General features: G+C 41.8%; 1 protein-coding gene and 1 pseudogene across 2 annotated transcripts in view; one reads left to right on the top strand and one right to left on the bottom strand.

The window, feature by feature from the left end:
* LOC306793486 (serine/threonine-protein kinase pim-2-like) overlaps window positions 1-16,857 on the top strand; it is a 30,519-nt pseudogene extending 13,662 nt beyond the window's left edge. The window contains exon 4 of the transcript in view: window positions 16,807-16,857. The product of the transcript in view is annotated as a serine/threonine-protein kinase pim-2-like (transcript). The remainder of the gene's footprint in view (window positions 1-16,806) is intronic.
* Window positions 16,858-17,455: 598 nt separating this feature from the next.
* cnih3 (cornichon family AMPA receptor auxiliary protein 3) overlaps window positions 17,456-20,961 on the bottom strand; it is a gene marked incomplete at both ends in the record, with an annotated part of 56,939 nt that continues 53,433 nt past the window's right edge. Inside the window, 2 exons of the mRNA XM_079290419.1 lie at window positions 17,456-17,483; window positions 18,124-18,267. Of these exons, the coding sequence (XP_079146545.1) occupies window positions 17,456-17,483; window positions 18,124-18,267 (172 nt within the window). The remainder of the gene's footprint in view (window positions 17,484-18,123; window positions 18,268-20,961) is intronic.

Raw genomic sequence — 20,961 nt, 5'->3', positions numbered from 1 at the left:
GTCCACGTCTGCAAGTTTATTAGCAGCGTTTGTGTTGGAATGGAAACCTGCAAAATCTCAGGCCTCGGTGTCACATGGTAGAAAACCTCTGACCTGGAATACGTACAGCCCTCCTGTGTTCCACGTCAGTCCTGTCCAACAGAAAGTAGACTCGCCGCCCCTACATTCACAGTTTTGAAAAACTATTTGAACTCTCCACGAGCCTCAGTCACTAGTTGTGCTCGGCCAGTTCGCATAGAGGAAGTAACCAATATGCATTGGTGAGGTTCGGTGCCACGCAGAGCGGGATTATGATGGGCTCCCTCGCTGTGAAAAGTGTGAAGACAAACAGACAAACCTCGGGTTCCAGGCCGCTGAGCGCAGCGTGCCAGAGCCGCAAGACAAGAGCTCAATGTCATCCCACAGCTGTAAGAGGAGAGCTAGATGCTGGTGGGATTTCGGGGGAAGAGAAAATAGAAATAGAGGGAAGTGAAAAGGTTGACGTACGGTAAGGAGGGAGGTCGGGGGGGGGGGGCGGGCTAATCCAAATACATCACTACCAGTCTGCACACACACGTACACACACATTAAGAGGGGCCAAAAGGTTAGCAGTGTGTGCCCGGTTTAATTATGATGAAATACATGGCAGTGATGTGGACAGCACCCAGGTGCATGCTGGGAAGACAAGCTATCACCAATCTGTCAGCGGCTGTCTGCCTCGGCTCGGACGGACACACACTCGCTCACCTGCACACACTGGCCGATGTGGACCAAAAGGTAACGGCAATGCACGATGCACATCTCGGAAGATGTTCAGTTACAAGTCAAAGCCACACGTGAGATGTTCCATTTGTATTAAAACAGATATCATATCATACGACATGGTTAAGTCACGATCGAGAGAAATAAACGACAACTGCTTTAATTTCAATAAGTTCAACAATATAACCGTGCTATTTTCTATTATTTGTTGTTCTCATTGTCACTGTCAGGCCACTGTCTTATTGGTGGTTTTGTGGGTTGTACAATTCTCAACCAATGAAAAGTATTAAAAAAAGAGCTCGTGACTACTTCTGATCGCTCCATCTGATTCTCAATGTGTCGGTGAACCCTCATAGTGATCCTCGGGGCGACTGTGACTCAGAGCAGGGTCGTCCTTCAATCAGAGGATCGGCGGTCCAATCCCCGGCTCCGCTTATCTGTGTCGATGTGTCCTTGGGCAAGACTCTTAACCCCAAATTGCTCCTGTAGGCTGTGCCTGCGGTGTGTGAATGGATATGAATGGTTAGTTAGAGTCCTGAATATCAGTGTATGAATGGGGCTGAATGGGTGAATGATGACATGTAGTGTTAAAGCACTTGGGTTTGAAACCTACACAAGTACTGGTCCATTTACCGTCGCTCCACCCCGCCTCCTCCTTGAATGAGGTGCAGCACACAGCAGTGATGAGGCCATTTCATCTGACTTCTCCTGAGGCGGTCTTCCCCGCAGTTTCATAATGAACAAAAATATATATTTTTGGCACTTCTTCAACAGCAGTCTGCATGAAAGATTCAACTCTGCAGGTCGGGGATGGCCGCTAGGTGTGGGAGGATCCCATCGTGGGACTCCTCCCATGCGCATTTCCTCGATGAGCCGCTGTGAGCGCCAGAGTTAGGTCAACTTTCTCAAACTTTCCAGTTTGGGGGTTCGTCTCACCACTATCATCAACATCATTTTAGGTTATTGTTTTCAGTGAATGGATTCACTGCACGCTTTCTGTCCAGCACCAACAAATAGAGAGACAAAGTAAGTGATCAGCTGGTCAAATAAAGAGAGAGTGAATACTGGACTTAGATTTGCCAAATCCCCACACTCCAAATGAATGATAATGTCGCATTGTGTTTGTTCGATACATATTTGCTAGGTGAATGGGCAACTCTTTGCTAACAACTTGGTTATGGTTCATTAGCGTTGTATTTGCAGCTTTTAGGGTTGCCCCCATGTCGCTAAATAATTCATTAATGCAGGTTTAAGCCAAAAGAAACCTGGATATCCAAGCCACCATTGTGTCCAGCTAAAAGCTGTGCGCTACTTTGATTTGTGTTCTGTCAAGTGTGTTCTAAAGCCAAACGGCTTCTGTTTTGCCTCATTTAATGTGCTTAAATGTTTACAGATGGTTAATACTTTTTATGACGCCCAATGTCCATCATGCATTCTACACATATGTATAATGTTGACAGCACTGTATATCTATTGTCATAAGCACTCATGAATAATGCATTGTAACAATAACAAAGCACATTACGAAGCATTTTATTATGACTTACATGGTCGAGTATCAGAATGCTTCATCATTTTATTATGCATAATGCATTACAAACACTGTTACAATGCATTATAATGTGATTGTATGTAATGAAGTAAGTGGGCATTGAGTGCTTTAAAACAGCGGTCCTCAACCTTTTTTGCGCCACGGACCGGTTTCATGTAAGACAATATCTTCACAGGCCGGCCTTCAAGGTGCGGTGGATAAACACGACAAAATAAAATGATACGACCGGCATAAAAACAAATGCATAAAAAATACAACTCACCATAACGCTGAATCAGTGGGAGCCCTGAGCTTGTCTCTCTGCCACGTTTCTCTGCAAAGACATTTGTTTTTTACTCATTTTCGCTTGACTTTGGGATTCATTTTCGAGGTAACGTATCACGTGACCGCGACAAGCATCTGGACATGTGTCAAGAGGCACAGACGGATGTAATTGGGGGAGAATCCGGTCATTTTTCAAAATAAAACATCTTTCAGACTCTGATAATCAATAAAATAGAAATAATATTATTTACTTATTCTTTCTGTGCGTATCACAGACCAAATGACCCACGGCCCGGTACCGGTCCGCGGCCCGGTGGTTGGGGATCGCTGATTTAAAAGACAAGGGCTGATATACATTAGCAGTCAAATACACCCCCACCTTCTTCTTCCCATGTTCCCCTTCTAGTTAATATGCAGCTCCCAGACAAGGAGCATGTTAGAACACAATGAAAAAGCATGATGACTGGAAGCAAATCTTTGATTTTAAAATACTTTATTTCATAAACAATATGTGAATTCAACTCCGTCGGGCACATATACAGTAAGGATAGAAAATGAATTAGAATAAGAGAAAACAACGATAACTGGGCATTCCTATCTGCTATCCTTCGAGTGGCAGCTTACAAAGTGAGCTCCCTGTGTGAAGACGATGGTGAAGATCTAAAGAGTGGCCTGGTGGTTAGAAAACTGTGCTACACATGGAAGATGCAGGTTTCAAGCTCCTGTCCTGCTGAAGTGTCTCAGAGCAAGACACTGAGTTCGTTCCAGCTGCAGGGACGATGGATGACCTGCTCGCAGGTTGCGAAAAACTAATCTCCAGGTTCACTGTGACATCTATAAAGAGAGACTTCGCAATTATAATTTGGAACTTAGAAATGCAAGGCAGTCATTCTTCTCTGACATCATAACCAAAAACAAGAACAATACACGCGCCTTATTTGCTACCGTCGACAGGCTAACAAACCCTCGAGTGTCGGTAGCTGCTGAGCTCCAATCCACCTGGGCATGCAATCAATTTGCCTCCTTTTTTACTGACAAAATTCAGGAAATTAGACAAGCAGTCAGTGCCTCCACATCAACCACAGGATATGTGTTGTCCCGATCTCTGAATAACATCCATTCAAATATCATGACAAATATCATTCAATTGACCGTAGAAGCCTAGAAGACATTATACAACATCTGAAGTCATCCTCCTGCTGCTTGGATATTCTACCAACACACTTTTTCAAAAATATTTCAAACTGCATGACCACTGATCTTTTACAAATTGTAAACACATCCCTTCTCTCAGGTGTCTTCCCACAAGCCCTAAAAACTGCAGTCATTAAACCACTCCTAAAGAAGGCTAGTTTAGACTCCGCAACAATGAAAAATTATAGGCCAATATCAAACCTCCCATTTTTAAGTAAAATAATTGAAAAAGCGGTTTTCCAACAGCTGACCAACTTCTTGGCCGTAAATAACTGCTTTGATGTTTTCCAGTCAGGCTTTCGACAGCACCACAGTACTGAAACTGCTCTTGTTAAGGTTTTCAACGACATCCACTTAAACATAGACAATGGCAGAAGTTCAGTTTTAGTGTTACTAGATCTCAGTGCTGCATTCGACACGGTCGACCATGCCATACTCCTAGAAAGACTCAAAATCTGGGTGGGACTCTCTGGCACAGCACTTAACTGGTTTGAATCCTACTTGAAGGGCCGAGAATACTTTGTGTCTGTAGCTGATTACACATCAGAGCTGACTAAAATGACATGTGGTGTTCCCCAAGGTTCAATACTGGGGCCTCCTCTGTTCAACATCTACATGCTTCCACTAGCTCAGATTATGGAAAACAACAAAGTGTGTTATCATAATTATGCAGACGACACACAAATCTACATAACTATGTCACCAGGGGACTATGATCCCATACAAGGGCTGGGTAACTGCATTGAATAAATCAACAACTGGATGTGCCAGAATTTTCTTCAATTAAACAAAGATAAAACAGAAGTAATTGTTTTTGGTACCAAGGACGAACAATTGAAAATCACCGCTCAGCTTCAGTCACTGATGTTAAAACCCACAAACCAAGCCAGAAATCTAGGTGTAGTTATGGATTCAGACCTCAACCTGAACAGCCATATCAAGACAATTACAAAATCAGCCTACTATCACCTGAAGAACATATCAAGGATTAGAGGATTTATGTCTCAACAGGATTTGGAAAAACTTGTCCACGCATTTATCTTCAGCAGACTGGACTACTGTAACGGTGTGTTTACAGGTCTCTGTAAAAAATCCGTCAGAAAGCTGCAGCTGATTCAGAACGCTGCAGCTCGAGTCCTCACTAAGACCAGGAGGGTGGATCACATCACTCCAGTTCTGAGGTCTTTGCACTGGCTTCCTGTCCAACAAAGAATTGACTTTAAAATCCTGCTGTTGGTTTACAAAGCACTGAATGGTTTGGGACCAAAATACATCTCTGATCTGCTACTACCTTATGAACCATCCCGACCCCTCAGGTCGTCTGGGACCGGTATAATTTCTGTTCCTTGAGTCAGAACTAAACATGGAGAAGCAGCGTTCAGTTTTTCTGCTCCACATATCTGGAACAAAGTCCCAGAAAGCTGCAGGTCTGCTGAGACCCTCAGCTCCTTTAAATCAAGATTGAAGACCTTTCTGTTTGCTGCTGCCTTTAATTGAACCACGTTCTATTAATATATTAATCAATTTCCTGCATTTCTGCATTTTACTACTGCATTTTATTTCTTACACTGTTTTTTAATTGTTTTTAAATCTCCTTTTCTTTTGCCTTGTGTTTTGATGCTTTTAGTGGTTTTATGTGAAGCACTTTGAATTACCTTGTTGTTGAAATGTGCTATACAAATAAACTTGCCTTGCCTTGCCTATACTGACCGGAGGAACTTTCTTTCTGGGAACCATTAAACAGTAGTACCTCAATGTTCTCAGACAGATGTCATATATATGCAAATCATTCTTTTTTTCTGAGGTCGTCAAATACGGCTGCTTGGTCAATGGCTGCACTTCCAAACTTTGACCGTTGTCACCGTCGTTATGGTGGAGGAAGGAGCAAGTCAGGTGAAGTGGTACAAAGAGTGATGAAGTCTGCATAGGGAGGGAGGCTGTGGCGTATGGCAGGGTCAAAAAACACCAAATGTTGACTTGTTTAAAGAAACGTACTTATGTTAAGTCACGTAACGTTACATAAGTTAAAATATGTGACATTACGTTAATTGTGTTTTGTAACATAACGTCGGAGTTGATGGCAGAGTCAAAAAACACCAAAAGTCAACATTGACTCGTTTAAAGTTACCTGTGTAAGTTATTAAGTTATGTAACATTACGTAAGTTAAGTTACTTTATGACCATAGTTATGTTACATAACATGACATAACATCGGGGTTAATGGCAGGGTCAGAAAGCACCAAAAGTAAACATTGACTTGTAAGTTACGTCCACAGTATACTTATATGTTGCATACGCAATGTAGCCTACTCAGCTATGCAACAACGCTACTTCTTTTGACCCAGACCACGACCTTTTCCTATACCTAACCATGTAGTGTTGTTGCCTAAACCCCAATGTTGCTTCAAGTGAACGTGGAAGTTCATTTCGAAAAGACGCAAAACTGACACCAGAGGGGCACGTAGCGCGTCGTAGTTTGAAGCGTAGGGCAACTGACCAAGCTGCCATGTTTAGTGAGTGAGAAAGTGTTGCATATGTGTCGGCCATCATCTGCCACAGTTGCTTTTATTCAAATTACAGAGAAAAACTGATCCACGCTTCTCATCTTCTGCTTTCTTTACTACTTGTGCTGTCTCATCATGGTGTGGTTACATTTAGAAAAAAATATTTTGTTTAGGGTAGAGCATGGAGGCAAGCCATTGGAATCTCACAAATAGACGTAAAATCAATTTCAATACCGTAAAGACAACATTTTGGTCCAAGGTGTAAATCGAGCTAGAAAAGATCCACATTGTCTCCCCGTCCTCGAACGGGGCTGTATAGTTCTTTACATGTTGGAAGACCTTCCCCTGTGTGGCTAGACCGTCATAAATTACCTCTAATATATAGTCAAATATTGCGAATACTGTGCGAGATCAAATACACATATTTGTGCAAAGAATGTGTGTTCCTGCTACTATGAAAGCTTGGACAGGTGTCAGTTTGGAGTTTTTAGAAAACTTTCCCACAGTAGAACGACACCAAGGACATTAAGAAGGCATTTGCTGTATAGAATACCTTTTTTTGCTCCAGATCATAATTCAATTGGAAATGCCTTTTGTTAGAGAATACACCAAAATGCACACGTCACAAAAGCCATAATGTTAGATTAGAAAGACGAATCCACAGGCCATGGACTGTGTGTGCTGTCCCGGGGGGGGATTATTGAGAACTGGCTGCTCTGGTGTGTCCCCCCCACCCCTACCCAGAGCGTTCTCCTTTCTGTACAGTGTTATCCGTCCATCCACGTGTTCCCATCTGTCCCTCGTTTCGAGGCTCACCGCTGAAGCTACGAGTTGGTGAGGCGTCGAGGGGGGGGGGGGGGGGGGGGTTGTGTGTGACTGAGAGTCGGTGAGCTGTGCCGTGCTGGACACAGTGCTCCACCATGCTGTGCCTGAGACAAACTGTGCAAACGCTACCGTGCTCTTCTGTCCTCCGGGGCTACCGGCGCTGCTACCGTGCAGTAAGTATACGGTACCACTCCGGAGGAGGCTGTGGATGTGTGTTCACGTGTGCGTGCGTGCGTGTGTGTGTGTGTGTGGTACAAACGTTGGCCAGGCAGTGATTAACTTGTGTCTTCGCTACGACCAGTCAAACTGTAAACAGGACTTTTAGTCTTCAGTTTTTATATACAGACGAAGCAAAAAAAAAGCTTCGACCCCCCCGCCCCATCAAGTTCATTGTTTGGCTTCACAGCAAAAATAAAAATAAAAAAAAAAGTTAATCTTCTTTACTTTCTAATAACCGGTCTCTCAGTTCTAGACCCGAGACAGTGGCAGTCTGTGTATCCCGGAGGCTTCTTTCTCTCTCTCCAGTTGCTGAAAAATCAGTTGCTATGAGGTAACCAAGGAGTAGATCATACTGGAACACAAGAAGAAGAAACAGGAAACAGTCAGCGAGTCAACACTGGCAGGCGGGATGTGACAAAGTGAGAACGAACAACAATCTGATGGCCTGCTCGGAGCATTCGGCGTGTTTGTGCGTGTGTCAAACATCTCATTGATCCACAGTTAGTATTTCTGCTGATTCATGTCCATGCTGCCGTCTCATCTGCTCGCAGATTTAATGGCAAGTCTGTTTGTGTCCTTGGAAGTGAGAGGCTCAGAAGTGGACTTATTTATCTTAGTTGTTGACGGCAAACTTTCATGTGCGATGTCCCTTTGAAGCTTTTTCTGTCGTGATCTGCAGAATTCGGAGTGACGCTGCTTCACGGTCAAGATCGGGCCTGCATTGAAACAACACAAGGGGCTGCTGCGTTGGTGGGGGGGGTGCAAAATGCTGTTCAATGATCTATTATACTTGAACACAGGATTTCTTAACTCTTGGAAGCTTTCACAGCGGCAACAATTTGATCTTATCAAGGGGAAACAGCATGCATGCCTTGTTCCCGTAATCTACCAGCTATATGCACCCACGTTTTCTTTGTATATTCGATTTACCAATGCAACATCGTGCTGGATGGAGTTGCATTGTGCATCCCGGCTACGCCGATATACTGGCTTCATCCAAACGAATCAGCGGGCTGCGTTTCAAACGGACCTCAAGGCGGTCTGGACGCAGCTTTTTGAATGTGTGCAGGCCGACATGAGCTCGGCATGAAAAATGTCAGCTCCGTCATTTATTCATTTATTTTTCATTATTTTTGACCAATTTTATATTCATTTCAATTTGCACAAGGTCTGCAGGTGTACATTAAGAAATAACTTCTGTCATTTTGAAATGACATACAGCCGTAGCATTATGACTAAGACAGTAAAGGATACAGAAAAGCTCCTGGTACTTTGATCACTGTTTAACTCGGACCGATACCCCCTTCCCCATTTATCTGGATTCCATTGCGGAACGCCGCAGACGCCAAGCACGAAACAGGCTTCAATGTAGTCAGGCAACTCTTCACCATCAATGTACGTTCACTAAAGTGTCTGACAACATTATGGAAAAGTAGGGCATCGAAAGTGCGAGTTAGAGAGAGAGGGTGCTGTCAGAGTTTGTTACTTTGGATGACAGAAAGCGTAGCTTTGTGTTGTTATGCAAGAGATTTTCGTTGTCATGGCATTTAGCTAATTTCGACAATCTGGACAGGACGCGAGATTTCAGAACGAGACTTCTCCTTGAGCAAGGTTAGACACAATACTAAATGTATTTCTCAGTCGGGTCCTTTCCATAATGTTGTCGTACACAATCTGAGCCTATCAGAGGCAAAAACAGGCACTTTCAGTGGATGTATTTTGACAGTGAGGAGTTGCCCCGAGTGATTACATTGCAGCCCGTTCAGCAGCTGCCATCTGCAGGGTTCTCCCTCAGTGCTGGACACATTTTCAAAAGTTGTTCCTGATTGTGTAGAAGTCTATGAGAAAATGACTACATCTAAATATGAGTTTATGGTCTCAATAGCTTCAAGTCATCTTAAATAAAGCATGGTTTCGTAAATTATGGTCTTTTACACCAACCAATCAAAAAAGGAGGCTATGTGTTTCACAACACAGAATCTAAAGTGAACAACTCTGCATTCAGCTTCATGGATGTTTTACTGCACAGCATGCTCCAAAATGAAAATCGAATGAACTCTGAATATACCTGAACAGACTTTACCATGGAAATAATTAATTATTAGTCACTGAATGATATATAATGAGTAAAAGCAATAGCTCTAACTTCCTTTTTTGGGGGTTTTATGAATGAAGCAAACGCGAGGTGCCAAAAACTGCAGTTCCTTGAACGGCCACTTGAGGCCGGCTCCAAAACGGAGTCAAATCCCAATAAACCGCCATGTTAAAATGCTGAAATAAACATGTTTACTGAAAAACAGTAATGGTCTCTAGAACTCATATCCCCGTTCATGACAACTGCATGGAGGGGGAATTTGTAAATGACTCACCCGCTTAAATTATATGAAGGGTTAAGGTTGTGCATAATTACGGGTGTCGTCTCCTCTGCGGCGTCACCCTTTTAATGAGATATCATACAAATTGAGGATACCCTTTCTTTTGGTCGAAACATAACCAGGTCATTTTTTTTAACTTCACAACGTTACTACATATAAAGTGACGCCAAAGGGTCCCGACCAAGCGTCGGGAATGAGATCGGGTCGAATTGTTACAATAATGGATTTTCCCTATTTCAAATATTACTGTGGGTCTACATCTTATCTTTTTGTATTTTTAGGTTTACACCATGACATGAAAAATGTAGAAACAACAATCCTTCCTTCCATGATTGTACTGTTGTTTTTTTTCATTTGTGGGAAAGTTGCTGCTGAATGAAAAAAGGAAAAGCAAAAGCTGATAGCATCATGTAATGCAATGAGCATGGACAAAAACAAGCTGTAAAGCACACATCGCTGCAGCGATTTCACCATTTTTTTTGTTCTAAAAGTAAACCATTGAACATGAGATGAGCCTCTGCTGGACATACTACAATTGTTTTTGATGAGAAACACAGCGATCTGTGATGTTCACCTGAAGAAAAAAAAAGGATTGGAAAAGATTGCATGAAACAACAACCAAACAGCCAAAACTCATTGAACAGATTCAACACTTGTTTTACTGAGCTGTGACTTGACAAGAACAGATCAGTGCCTCGCTGACAGTAACTGACGATTCCAAATGCTTGTGTTCATCCCCGAGGCCTTTCCGAGCTCCTAACACCTCCGTTAATCTCTGCTGAGAAGACTGCAAATCACAAGTATCCATGGCCAGAGAGAGAGAGAGAGAGAGAGAGAGAGACAGGAGAGGATACATGTGAAGGGAGAGACAGACAGATCAAGAGTGAACCGGCTTCTTCATCAATAGATGGACTTGTAGCTCTTTAAATTACAGCTCCTTCGCTTACGCAGCCTAATTAGACATTAACTAAACAATGTATGCTCAAATATGACTTGTTATGCGAGAGGCTGCAGCAAAAAGGAATACTGACACTTTGGGAAGAAATATAATGTAATGTTCAGTTGGGTTGAATGTTGTTCTCGTTAACCCACTCTTAGCCAACTCATCACATACTGAATGGTGGTCAGTTCTTCTCGATGCAACTTCAACTAACTCCAATGTAAACCCGTCCGCGTTGTTATTAGACGGTCAGAGCCACTGACAGATGATGAAGAGTGAGAAAGTCTACTCAGGGGGAAGGTCGGGGTGGACGGACTTTGACCTAGGAGACCGCTGTTCGTGTCCTGTGTGAAACCAAGTCAACGTTGTCTTATTTTACCTTAGTTTGTTTGTGTATGCTAAGTTGCGTAACAAGCATACTTATTTTACGTAACAGACAAACTTATCTTTACCCAAACCACAATCGTTTTCTAAGACTCAAGTAAACCAAAAAAAAATGAACTTACGTTGGAAGTTTATATTGAAACAAAGCATATAATGAGCGGAAAGTGTATGTTTCCTGTGAACATGGAAGTCTCTTCTGAAATACACTATGAATGTAATGAACAGAAACAGACAGTCTGTTCGTCAAAGAAACGATGCTCGAGGGGAACCCGGAGCATCATAGTTTGAAAAGTAGGGCTACTGACCAAGCGTCGGTATTTGGAGTGTTGGAAGTGAGAAATTATTGATTCATGCATTCAAGTGTGGTTATGATTGTCTTTTCAATAGAACTTTTAACATCCGATCAGCATGTGGCCACAATCTAGACAATTTATCAAACATAGGTCTCCATCACCTTCCCCCCACACGGGAGGTCCTCTCCGGAGAAAACCCAGCGTTCCCTGATTTTGCTGCTTCAAATGAAAAGCTTCAAAATAACAAAATAGCCAGGGACTTATTGTGAATAATGTATAGGAAGTGAAATGTGTTCATCACAGAATTATCAGAGCTTTGTTAGTGGCTATTCTTTAATAACACATCACTAATACTGCAGGGAGGAAGTGTGAGGAGGAAAAAACGACGTGGGACTTTTATTGTGAAGAATTTATCGGAAATGAAATGTGATTATCCACTGTTTTCTCAGCGGCTTCTTACACCTAATCAATATCCGAACAGGAAGGTCACATTGAATAGTCAAGTGTGGACACATATGTGGTCACAGCTGAGTTCCGAACCAGCGGCCATGATCACAAAAGATTCACATTGAAAAGACGAGTGTAACCACGGCGAGAGATGAATCATTTCTGGTTGTTTTTCCACAGAAGACTTTGCCACTCTATTGATCATGATTGAATTACAAATACAAACAACCCACTACCAATCGTACAGTGCTGCTGGACAGCTACTTTTTGCAAGTTTATTGCTTCAGTCATGTTTATTATATGTTATAATCTGCTGCTGGAGCTGCTCATCTGTTTTTAGTCAGCCAATGCAAGGGACTAAAAACAGCAAAGTGTGCAGAGTTATCGTGTTTCTGCAATAAAATAGTTTTTGTTTGTTTGCCGAAACCAAAAGTGTCTTCCCCGACCAAGCTGGTAATGCCAACGGCGGCGTACATTTCAAATCCAATCTGGTCCATTGGCAAACACTCACACGTCATTGAACATTGTGATACAAGCGAAAACAATGCATGAACGCATTTGATTCTGCTTCACTGAAAAAAATGCATTGTGTTTCCATGACCACATACACACAATATCATTGACAGAGTTTCTGACTTTTAATGATGAATAATAATAATGTTAGAAATACACTCTTCTTCATGATTCTTTTTTTAATCTTAATATTGTAAATTAAAGATTTATGTCATAATTCCCTCCGTGTACAAAAAAACCCCATTTCATATCAAACTCTTTCCTTCTAGTGGCAGAAGTCACTTTTTCCATGTTCCATTCAATTTCAACATCTGTCCAGTTAATGAGCCGAGGTTAACCTTGTGTGTCTACATGTACGAGCAAATAGAAAGGCCAAATTTTTAATGCCCGGGGAGACGGTAAGAACGACAAGTACGATAAAAAAGGTTCGACCTGAAAACGTACAATGGGATAGCACGCAAGTAGGTAGCACACAACATGCTAAGGACCATTCTTTTAAAACCACTGGGGTTGGACAGGATACCTGTACGGATCTTGCAGGGGGAAAAATACTCGTCACTGGAGTGCATTACATTTGACACGGCATCCTCGTGACAAAAAATGACGAGTTCAGGAGTAGAGAAAGGTAAGAGGTTGGATGGCAGAGGTTGGATGGCAGAGGTCAGGCGAGCTTCATTATCACCCAATATCAGTGGAGCAACAGCTGGGTGAGGGTGAGAGGGCACAGAGCTCACCTGGGGCCACGGTAGAATAGAAACTGTGCAGACATGGGCAAACTAGCAGGGAGGTTCCCTTCTTGTGCTTATTAAAAGAAAATGTGTGAACTGGTCTTTTATTCTCAATTGATTTGGGATTATTTATTGAGGAATTTAATTTGTTCATCTCAGTACACAAAATGTGTCGAATGGGTGAAATCATAGACGATGTATAAAGATGGATGTTATGCAGGGGCGTAAATATAGACAGTGCAGGCAGTGTACCAGTGTCGGGGGGGGGGGGCTTGTCAGTAAAAGTAACTAATTTGACTGTAAAAATCCAATTGTTGGTCAAATACATATATGGCCTTCATAAACTACCTTACACGGCACAAGACGTGCCACAGCTCCTCAGAAGTGTAGTCAAAACATCTCCATCGCCCCCTGGTGGCTGGCTACAGTATAGGTGATAAACCCCACCAGCAGAAGTGGACGTGAGGAGATGTAACTTTATCTTTCCATAACTGTGATTGTCTGTTTCAACCACAGATGCTATATGAATATCTTAATACAGTCTATTGCTCATTCAGTCACTGACTTTGTTGCTGGCTAGCTTAGCAACATTTCCACTGACTTAGCAAGGTTAGCCACTGAGTAAGTGGACATGTTGGACCATTGTGTGTGTGTGTTCATATCCTAGAAAGAACATATGTGTAAATTTGATCATGAATTAATTCATAGAGATATTATAATTAGTTGTGTCTTTCTAGCGACCAGCTACGATGGCTACATGGCGGCTAGGTGGCGGGTGTATGGGCAGCACCTTTATACCGTGGACCCACCCCTCTATCACTACTGCGTAGATTCTGACTCCAAATTACATTACCAGCGCAAGCTGGCAGCACCCGTATCCGGAATATTTTGGCTTGATTTTTGTCCAGTGGGCGGAAGTGGAGAGGCATCGTCCATCTTTACATACAGTCTATGGGTGAGGGTAGGAATACATAGATTTAACCCAGGTCTGCTGGACGCCCTTTGAGCCTGTGCTTCTGTCCTCCTGCCGTGCCCAGATTGACACAATCAACAGTGATAGAGTAATTCCAGATAAGCTCCACTGAGCCAAACCAAAAAGGGGGTTTTAAAATCACCCATCACCCAGGTGTGGACTCAGGTGGAGCTGTGTGTTCCTCGTCTGTGAGGGCATGCTCTATTTCATTATGTGCATGCATGGGGGTTTGGCGCCTGTGTGTGTGTTGGTGCGTGCAGTAGGATTCATAGTGAAGGTGTGAAGGGTCTTAAGGTCAGAGATGGGGAGAGGACTGTGTTTGGTCTTGGGGAGCCGTGAAGAAGGGTCAGTGTGACAAAGGCAAGGAAACATAAAGCAGGTTTCAGCTCACTTCACTTCCAGTTCAGTTGAGTTCTTTACATACACCTACTGTATATATATATATATATGTATATGTATATATCCACCATTTAATATGGGCTCACTGTTTATACTGACTGTCAACATCTATAAAATAAATGAATTGTTGCTTTTCAGCCAATGCATGACACTAGAATGGCCCAGTCAAGACGGATTATAAAAACCTATTTCAGCAAACAACTAAAAATGTGTCACTGCTTATTGTTATTGTTTCAAGATTTTCTACAACCTGATATTTGATTTCCAAGTTTTCTTTTAGTTATGATCATTTAAATTGCCAATGTAAATGCTGAAATCTAGTTATGAGGCAACATCTCTAGAAGCCCCCCTATAGGAGAAGAATAGAAGATATATAAACTAAAACAATACTCGAATAGTTAATGCTTTATTGTAAAAGGCATCAGTTATTTGACTTGACGCTGTTCACCAGCTGATGGCCAGGGAGCCTTTGTTTAAACAAAACAACCCAACATCATCATGCAACGTAAACATCACACCATGGTTAATATCTTGAAAGTGTTTTAACATTTAAATAAGAATTTCAAGAAAAACGCCCCGTTGAGCTTGATGGAATTGAAAGTGAATGGACCATCGCCCGGCTTGTAAAGAACCTCACTGCTGCTGCTGCCAGCGGTCTCTAACGCAGCATGAGCAGAGCAGGACGGGATGGAGAAGCAATGGTATAAGATGAATCATGGTTTACCTCATACCACGTTCTCGCTTTGTTCAAGGCCCTACATGGAGTGTTTAAGGGGAGACACTACCGGTCAATAGGATACAAAAAATAACTAATAGATATCATCATGAAACAACTATAAAATATACATTTCTCCATGTTTTTAGTCGTAAAATGTTGTATAAATCAGGCTCGGGTATCAGAGTCTGAGAGAAAACTTATTTGGAGAAAACGGCCTTTCAAGATATGTTTTGTAAAATTACAAACATCTTGAAGACACTACAGCTGAATCGGGTAAAACAAAGTAATTAATAGATTCCCCAGTTGATTACTTAAATTAATATATTTTTTTGTGTTGCAAGTTTTTTAAATGTTATGTTTAAATATTCAAATTAAATATTATCGAATACAACATTTTGTCGGAAATCTAAAGAAAAAAGACAAAGTAAGTAAAACAAACACCTAAATGTTTTCTTTCCACTATTATGAAAGAGGACGTGTTAAGGAAGCAAGTGCATGAAAACTACATGGTGTCTGTCTCCCCTTCACAACACATCTGAAATGTAAAAATAAAGTTATGTAAAGGGACCATATTTAGCAGCTGCATGTTTCAGTTAATTAACTAAAAATACGCAAAAACACATTAAATTCACCTCAAAGGTTTCCTTTACGTTGAACTTACAATACAGGTGACTTGACTTCACCTACTGATTGACATAGGTACTGGTATGACGATGGATGAGATGAGCATAAAACATAAGTTGTTTTTTTTCCCCACTCCACCATGCCAGGGGGAGCATACTTTAACCTCCTTGTCTACACTGTTAGTCTTTGTAATACTGCTGTCAGTGGGAATCAAACATACAATTGACTGGATGTCTGTGTGAAGGGGCCATGTGTTGAAATGGAAAGACATTTCACGATAATATCCGTATCATAATAGCTGTAAGGACAATGATCTTTTACAAAAGGAAAGAAGTCAGGTATATTGGATTTTTTTTTTAAACTAGTATTTTCTTTCAACAATTCAACTTTCAAGTATTTAAAAAAGAAAACATCACCCTATCTCAATATGTTAATTTTAAGATGTAATGCCAATGCTACTTTTATCAACATCAAAGAAATACACCCAAAAATTGTCTCTTGTGTTATTTAATAAGTATATTTTGCTTTTCTACTTGTGTGACATTGCTGTGATAAACATATTAACATCACTCTGCCTACTGCCTTTGGCATTGCATCACCACATTGTTGTCAAATGTTTACTCGTAGCATTATCACACATGTACAAGAACAACTCAATGTTAAAGTTGCAATCCTTTTTGGGTAACATACTAATGTGTCAGCAAAAACCCTCTTGTGTGCTAATGCTGCCATGTCTGGCCACTAATAGCTACAATTGGGAACCCACATTAGCTCCACAGAAATGTCAAGATCAGTTTGAAGCTAAACAGTCCTTCAAGACACATTCAGAGCAAACTTGGCCTTTAACAGATCGAGATCAATTGTGGTGGCCCTATGGAAGACCATTAGGGTCAAATTTTCTTAAAGGTACGACAAGGAACATTTTGTGTTGAATATGGCGCCCCCTGTGGACACAAGCGGTCGTGTTTCCATGACCGCAAGCGCCCCTTGTCATAAATATCAGCAGCTGCCAGACCCCCTTTAGAAAACTTCCTCTCATTTTACTGCAGTACAAGCTGACAGTCAGCCCAGCTTTGTGCTTGTTCTGGTACTACCGTGCTTCCCTTCCCTCAGGCCCAGCAGTACCGCCTGGGCCTCCAGCAGGGTGGTGTCGGCTCTCATTGAGACGGGCGGTGAGCTCAAGGTTCTGCAGCCGCTGACTGACTTCGCTGTAGCTTCTCTCCATACTACGGGAATCACAGGTCGTCCTGGATCAAGGGAAATATTCCATGAACACCGCTTTGTCTTTGGCTGGTCCCATCTGGATCATCCGGGGGCCGGTTGAGCAGCAAGGTTGAAGCTCTTCTCCTGGACAGAGGAGGAGCTGCTGCCGCCGGGCAAAGGAGTCGGGTCGAAGGAGGCAGCGAAGCCGGATCTGTTCGTGGTGAGCTGGTCGCTGCTGGAGGCCCCGCTTGAGTGTGAGCAGGAGTTTAAATCGTTTAAATCGTAAATCTTTTCACCTGATATCGCGGGGAATCAGACCAGATGACAGGCATTAACAATAACTATATAGAAATAGTCAATCATCTTGCTGATGCTCTTGTTTACTTATGGAGATGATAGAGAGGCATCAGTATTAATTTAGATTGTTTCATAACCAGTTAAATGTCCCTTGTAGTAACTTTAAGAATAACGCTATTCTGTCTTCATTTACTACCATAGAATAAAAGGTGTAAAAAAAAAAAAAGATTGTACCTTTAAGTGTTTCCATTGATACGACCTATTAGAGGGATATATCCAGGTTCCACACACTGCAGCACACACATGGAACAAGAATCCGGAGTGATTAATAACAGCATTATTAGAGAAGGACAGGAACATTGTGTGCATTATTATCATGTAACAAGCAGAACATTTTAGCAAAAACATTTGATAAAAAGTTGCACAGGCAAATAACTATGTGCTGTTTATAAAAAAAACACCATCATTTACGGAATTGCATTCTTCTGTAAAAAATACACCGAATAATGAACATGTATCAATGTGTAGCGGTTTTATCCCTCTGATATCCACCTAAGCATTCTGGTAGTGCTTGTCAATGAAGTAAAGAATCAAATTCTCTCAACATCACATGCATTAGTGGGCCTAACAGTAAACCTAGGCAACCTCACAGATCAGTATGTGTGAGAACTTGCATGTGATTGCCAGAGAAATGGTTACTTTATTCACTAATTTGCACTCACACTGTTTCATGGGAGCTGAGAAATCAAACCTAGTGAAATAACCATGTGATGGACATAGGGTCGGGCAACAAACATGTGATGTGAGTGGTCATTTTTCAAAATGTCAGAGTTTTACATTTTCACCATTTCCCTTCAAATACTGGTCTAATATCGTAATGTCTTCACATGTATTCCAATTATCGTCCCACCACTCCTGCCACATGCTCACCAGTAGAGATAGTAGAAGAAGGAGAGGACGAAGAAGGACAGCTTGCACCAGGCCTCCTTCAGGCAGAACTTGAGCGTGTCGCCGTTCATCACCGATGCCGGGTCGTAGAGGAGCTCCTTCGTGTCCGTTGGGGAATGGAAGTACCTACCACAGAGAGCAAAGACCACATCGCGGGTAGTTGACCCGTTCCAGACCCCGGGAGGGGGGGGGGGGTGAGGGGCGGAGGTAGGCGGGGGGAGATGATGGGAGGAAATGTGGAAGAAGATAGTATGGAAAAAGATGGCATGATGAGTTACGGGGGACACCATCATGCAGCAGACGTGGGTGAAATTGTTGAATATGTTTGTGGGAATTGACCGTTTGCTAAACTCCTTTCCTGACCAGTTGTTCAATTGTTTGCTTCGTAAAAGTGTAAGGAATGGATTAAATATTGTCTATATTTGCCCTAACGTTGGCTGCAAATGTTTGCAGACCACCTTCTTTACATGTTGCCTGACACCAACATGGGACTTTCACCCAGGAGACCGGTGCTGGTGTCCCGAATGAACCCAAAAGTCAAAGTTGAGTTATATTAAATGATGTATAGGCCATACAGGAAGCTACTTGCTTTTCTTTCCCAAACCTAATTCGTTTTGTTGCCTAAAACTTTTTTTGTTTTGTTTCCATGGTGGCATGTCATTTTACACTTTATGTGTTTGTAGGCCGTGGTTATTTCACGTGTTTCTGTGAGATCACATGGACCTAACCTGTGCATTGCTTGTCCAAGAATGTTTTTGTCAAGTTAGCATCCAAAAACTGATACACTAAAACAAAATACCAATCCAACCTCACGATATATTCTCAACATACTGTAGACTTCAAGCTAAACAGCTACTGCTACTCTTTATTTCCAAGCCCCATTCGAGAAACCAGCAATCTTCCAGGAGTACTGTGATTCGGTCAGACAGCGTACACAAACCTCAGAAGTCAAGGCAGTAGTTTTACCTTTTATCCAGCAGCAGTTAAAATGTATTTTTTTTCATATTTCACTGGCTGCGTGGAACGTTAACAATGTTTTGTCTGTGCAGAGAACAAAGTTGAATACAATATTTCCACAGCTTGCTCAGGTGCCGAGGCTGTGGAAATGTGGAATTGAATCTTTGGTATTTGAATCATTATGGGTAAACTGTAGACATCTGTGGCATTATGGAAGTGGAAAACAGAGGAAAAGTAAAGGTAAAATTTCCCCTTAAAGTTTGTGTAGGAAAAACTGACTGAATCACAAAATAACGCAAGGAGTGCTGAGGTCACAGATGGGGCTAATTATTTACATGCCTTCATGGATCATCAACCAGTGAGGATGCTGAGTTCTTAGTAGAGACATGTTGCTTCGGCCTCAATTTTTACAGCGTAATACTGTAAGCCTATTCTGATGGTTTGACTTATCTTGTGTCTGATTAAGTGTCTGAATGCATATTCAAATATATTTTCACTCAGGTCACGTATGTGGTTCTGATGGTATGAGGGCTGGGGTTTATTCACCTAAATCCAGTCAGCTCAGTAAAGTGAATCACACCTCCAACTGCTGTGCATAAGTCAAACTATGACTTTCAATAACTCTTTATGATGAATTTCCAATGAAATGTTTTCTCCCGTTTCCAATTACAACCATTTATCATCCGCTGACTGATTTTAAAACGCGTAGAGAAAATCCACCCTATAATGGAATCAGCATTTGTTATTGCTATGCTCTTAGCATAATACATATTTGTAAACACAAAAAGCTCTCTCTTAAAGCTGTGTAAAATGAAGCTGTGCACCGTCACCGGGAGAGAAGAGGCTGGCGGTGATTAACAACAGAGTGGGTTTGGGGAATTGTAGGATGTTTCCTGGACCTTTTACATCCCAGTGAGACTTCTCTCTGTGGGGCTGTTAGAATTCCGAAACGGAAAGTATAAACGTACAGAAAATGATTACTTGAGGAAAGTCATCGTGAGAAACGGGAAGAGGGAATTGCTACTGCTGCCTGTGGCTTCGAGAGAGAGCTGTTTTGTAATGACACACGAACGCCTCATTACTTTTTATAGGGGGAATGGTCTTTTATGGACCCCAGAGCTGAGCATGAACACGATGCTGTATTAATGGATAATTGTATATCAATGTAACAGACCAGTTGCATTGAGATAGTGGAAGCCTTTAGTCCACATAGGCCCATCACAGAGCATTTCACTCATTTAAACATTCAACTGATGTTTCACAGGGTATGATGGGTAATGCAGTTCAACAAGGAAGCTGCCACCATTATGCATGTGGTCTGTACGGTCATACAACTTTGTTTATCTTTATTTAAGGTGGTTTATGCATGTTCATACAATGACGTTGGTTTTTCCACAAGTGTGAAATGATCATACATTTGGTTGTCATAAATGAAGTGCAATGTACATTTACTAAGTCAGTTGGTCAATTAGATGACTCATGCATGTTATGAAATCTTCAACAATGCACTTGAAAATGAATATCGATGTACTGAATGTGACAGAAGGGCTTTGTTGAATATAATTCCCATGTATTTCTACAGTAGATACATGCACATGTGACTGATGATGAGGGAAACAAAGTTAGCTAATAGTTAACAAACAGCGATACAATTAACTAAAAATATGTCATTAACAATAACAAAGCATTATTGACACCATTTGTCTCACAATTACCCTGAGCAAAGCCAACAGAGAAGAAGAAATGTTTTTGTTTTACCGGACCAATTGTCTCCATTAGTCAGTTGGACACAAAAACATGCGTAAATAGGGTCCAGGATGAAAAATGCTGAAGTTACGCTCTAATTTCCTCCATGAGCTGTGC

This window comes from Melanostigma gelatinosum (assembly GCF_949748355.1).
Source record: "Melanostigma gelatinosum genome assembly, chromosome: 19".
Taxonomy (NCBI): domain Eukaryota; kingdom Metazoa; phylum Chordata; class Actinopteri; order Perciformes; family Zoarcidae; genus Melanostigma; species Melanostigma gelatinosum.
The sequence above is the reverse complement of the archived record's forward strand: the minus strand, read 5'-3'. Positions and strand labels throughout refer to the sequence as shown.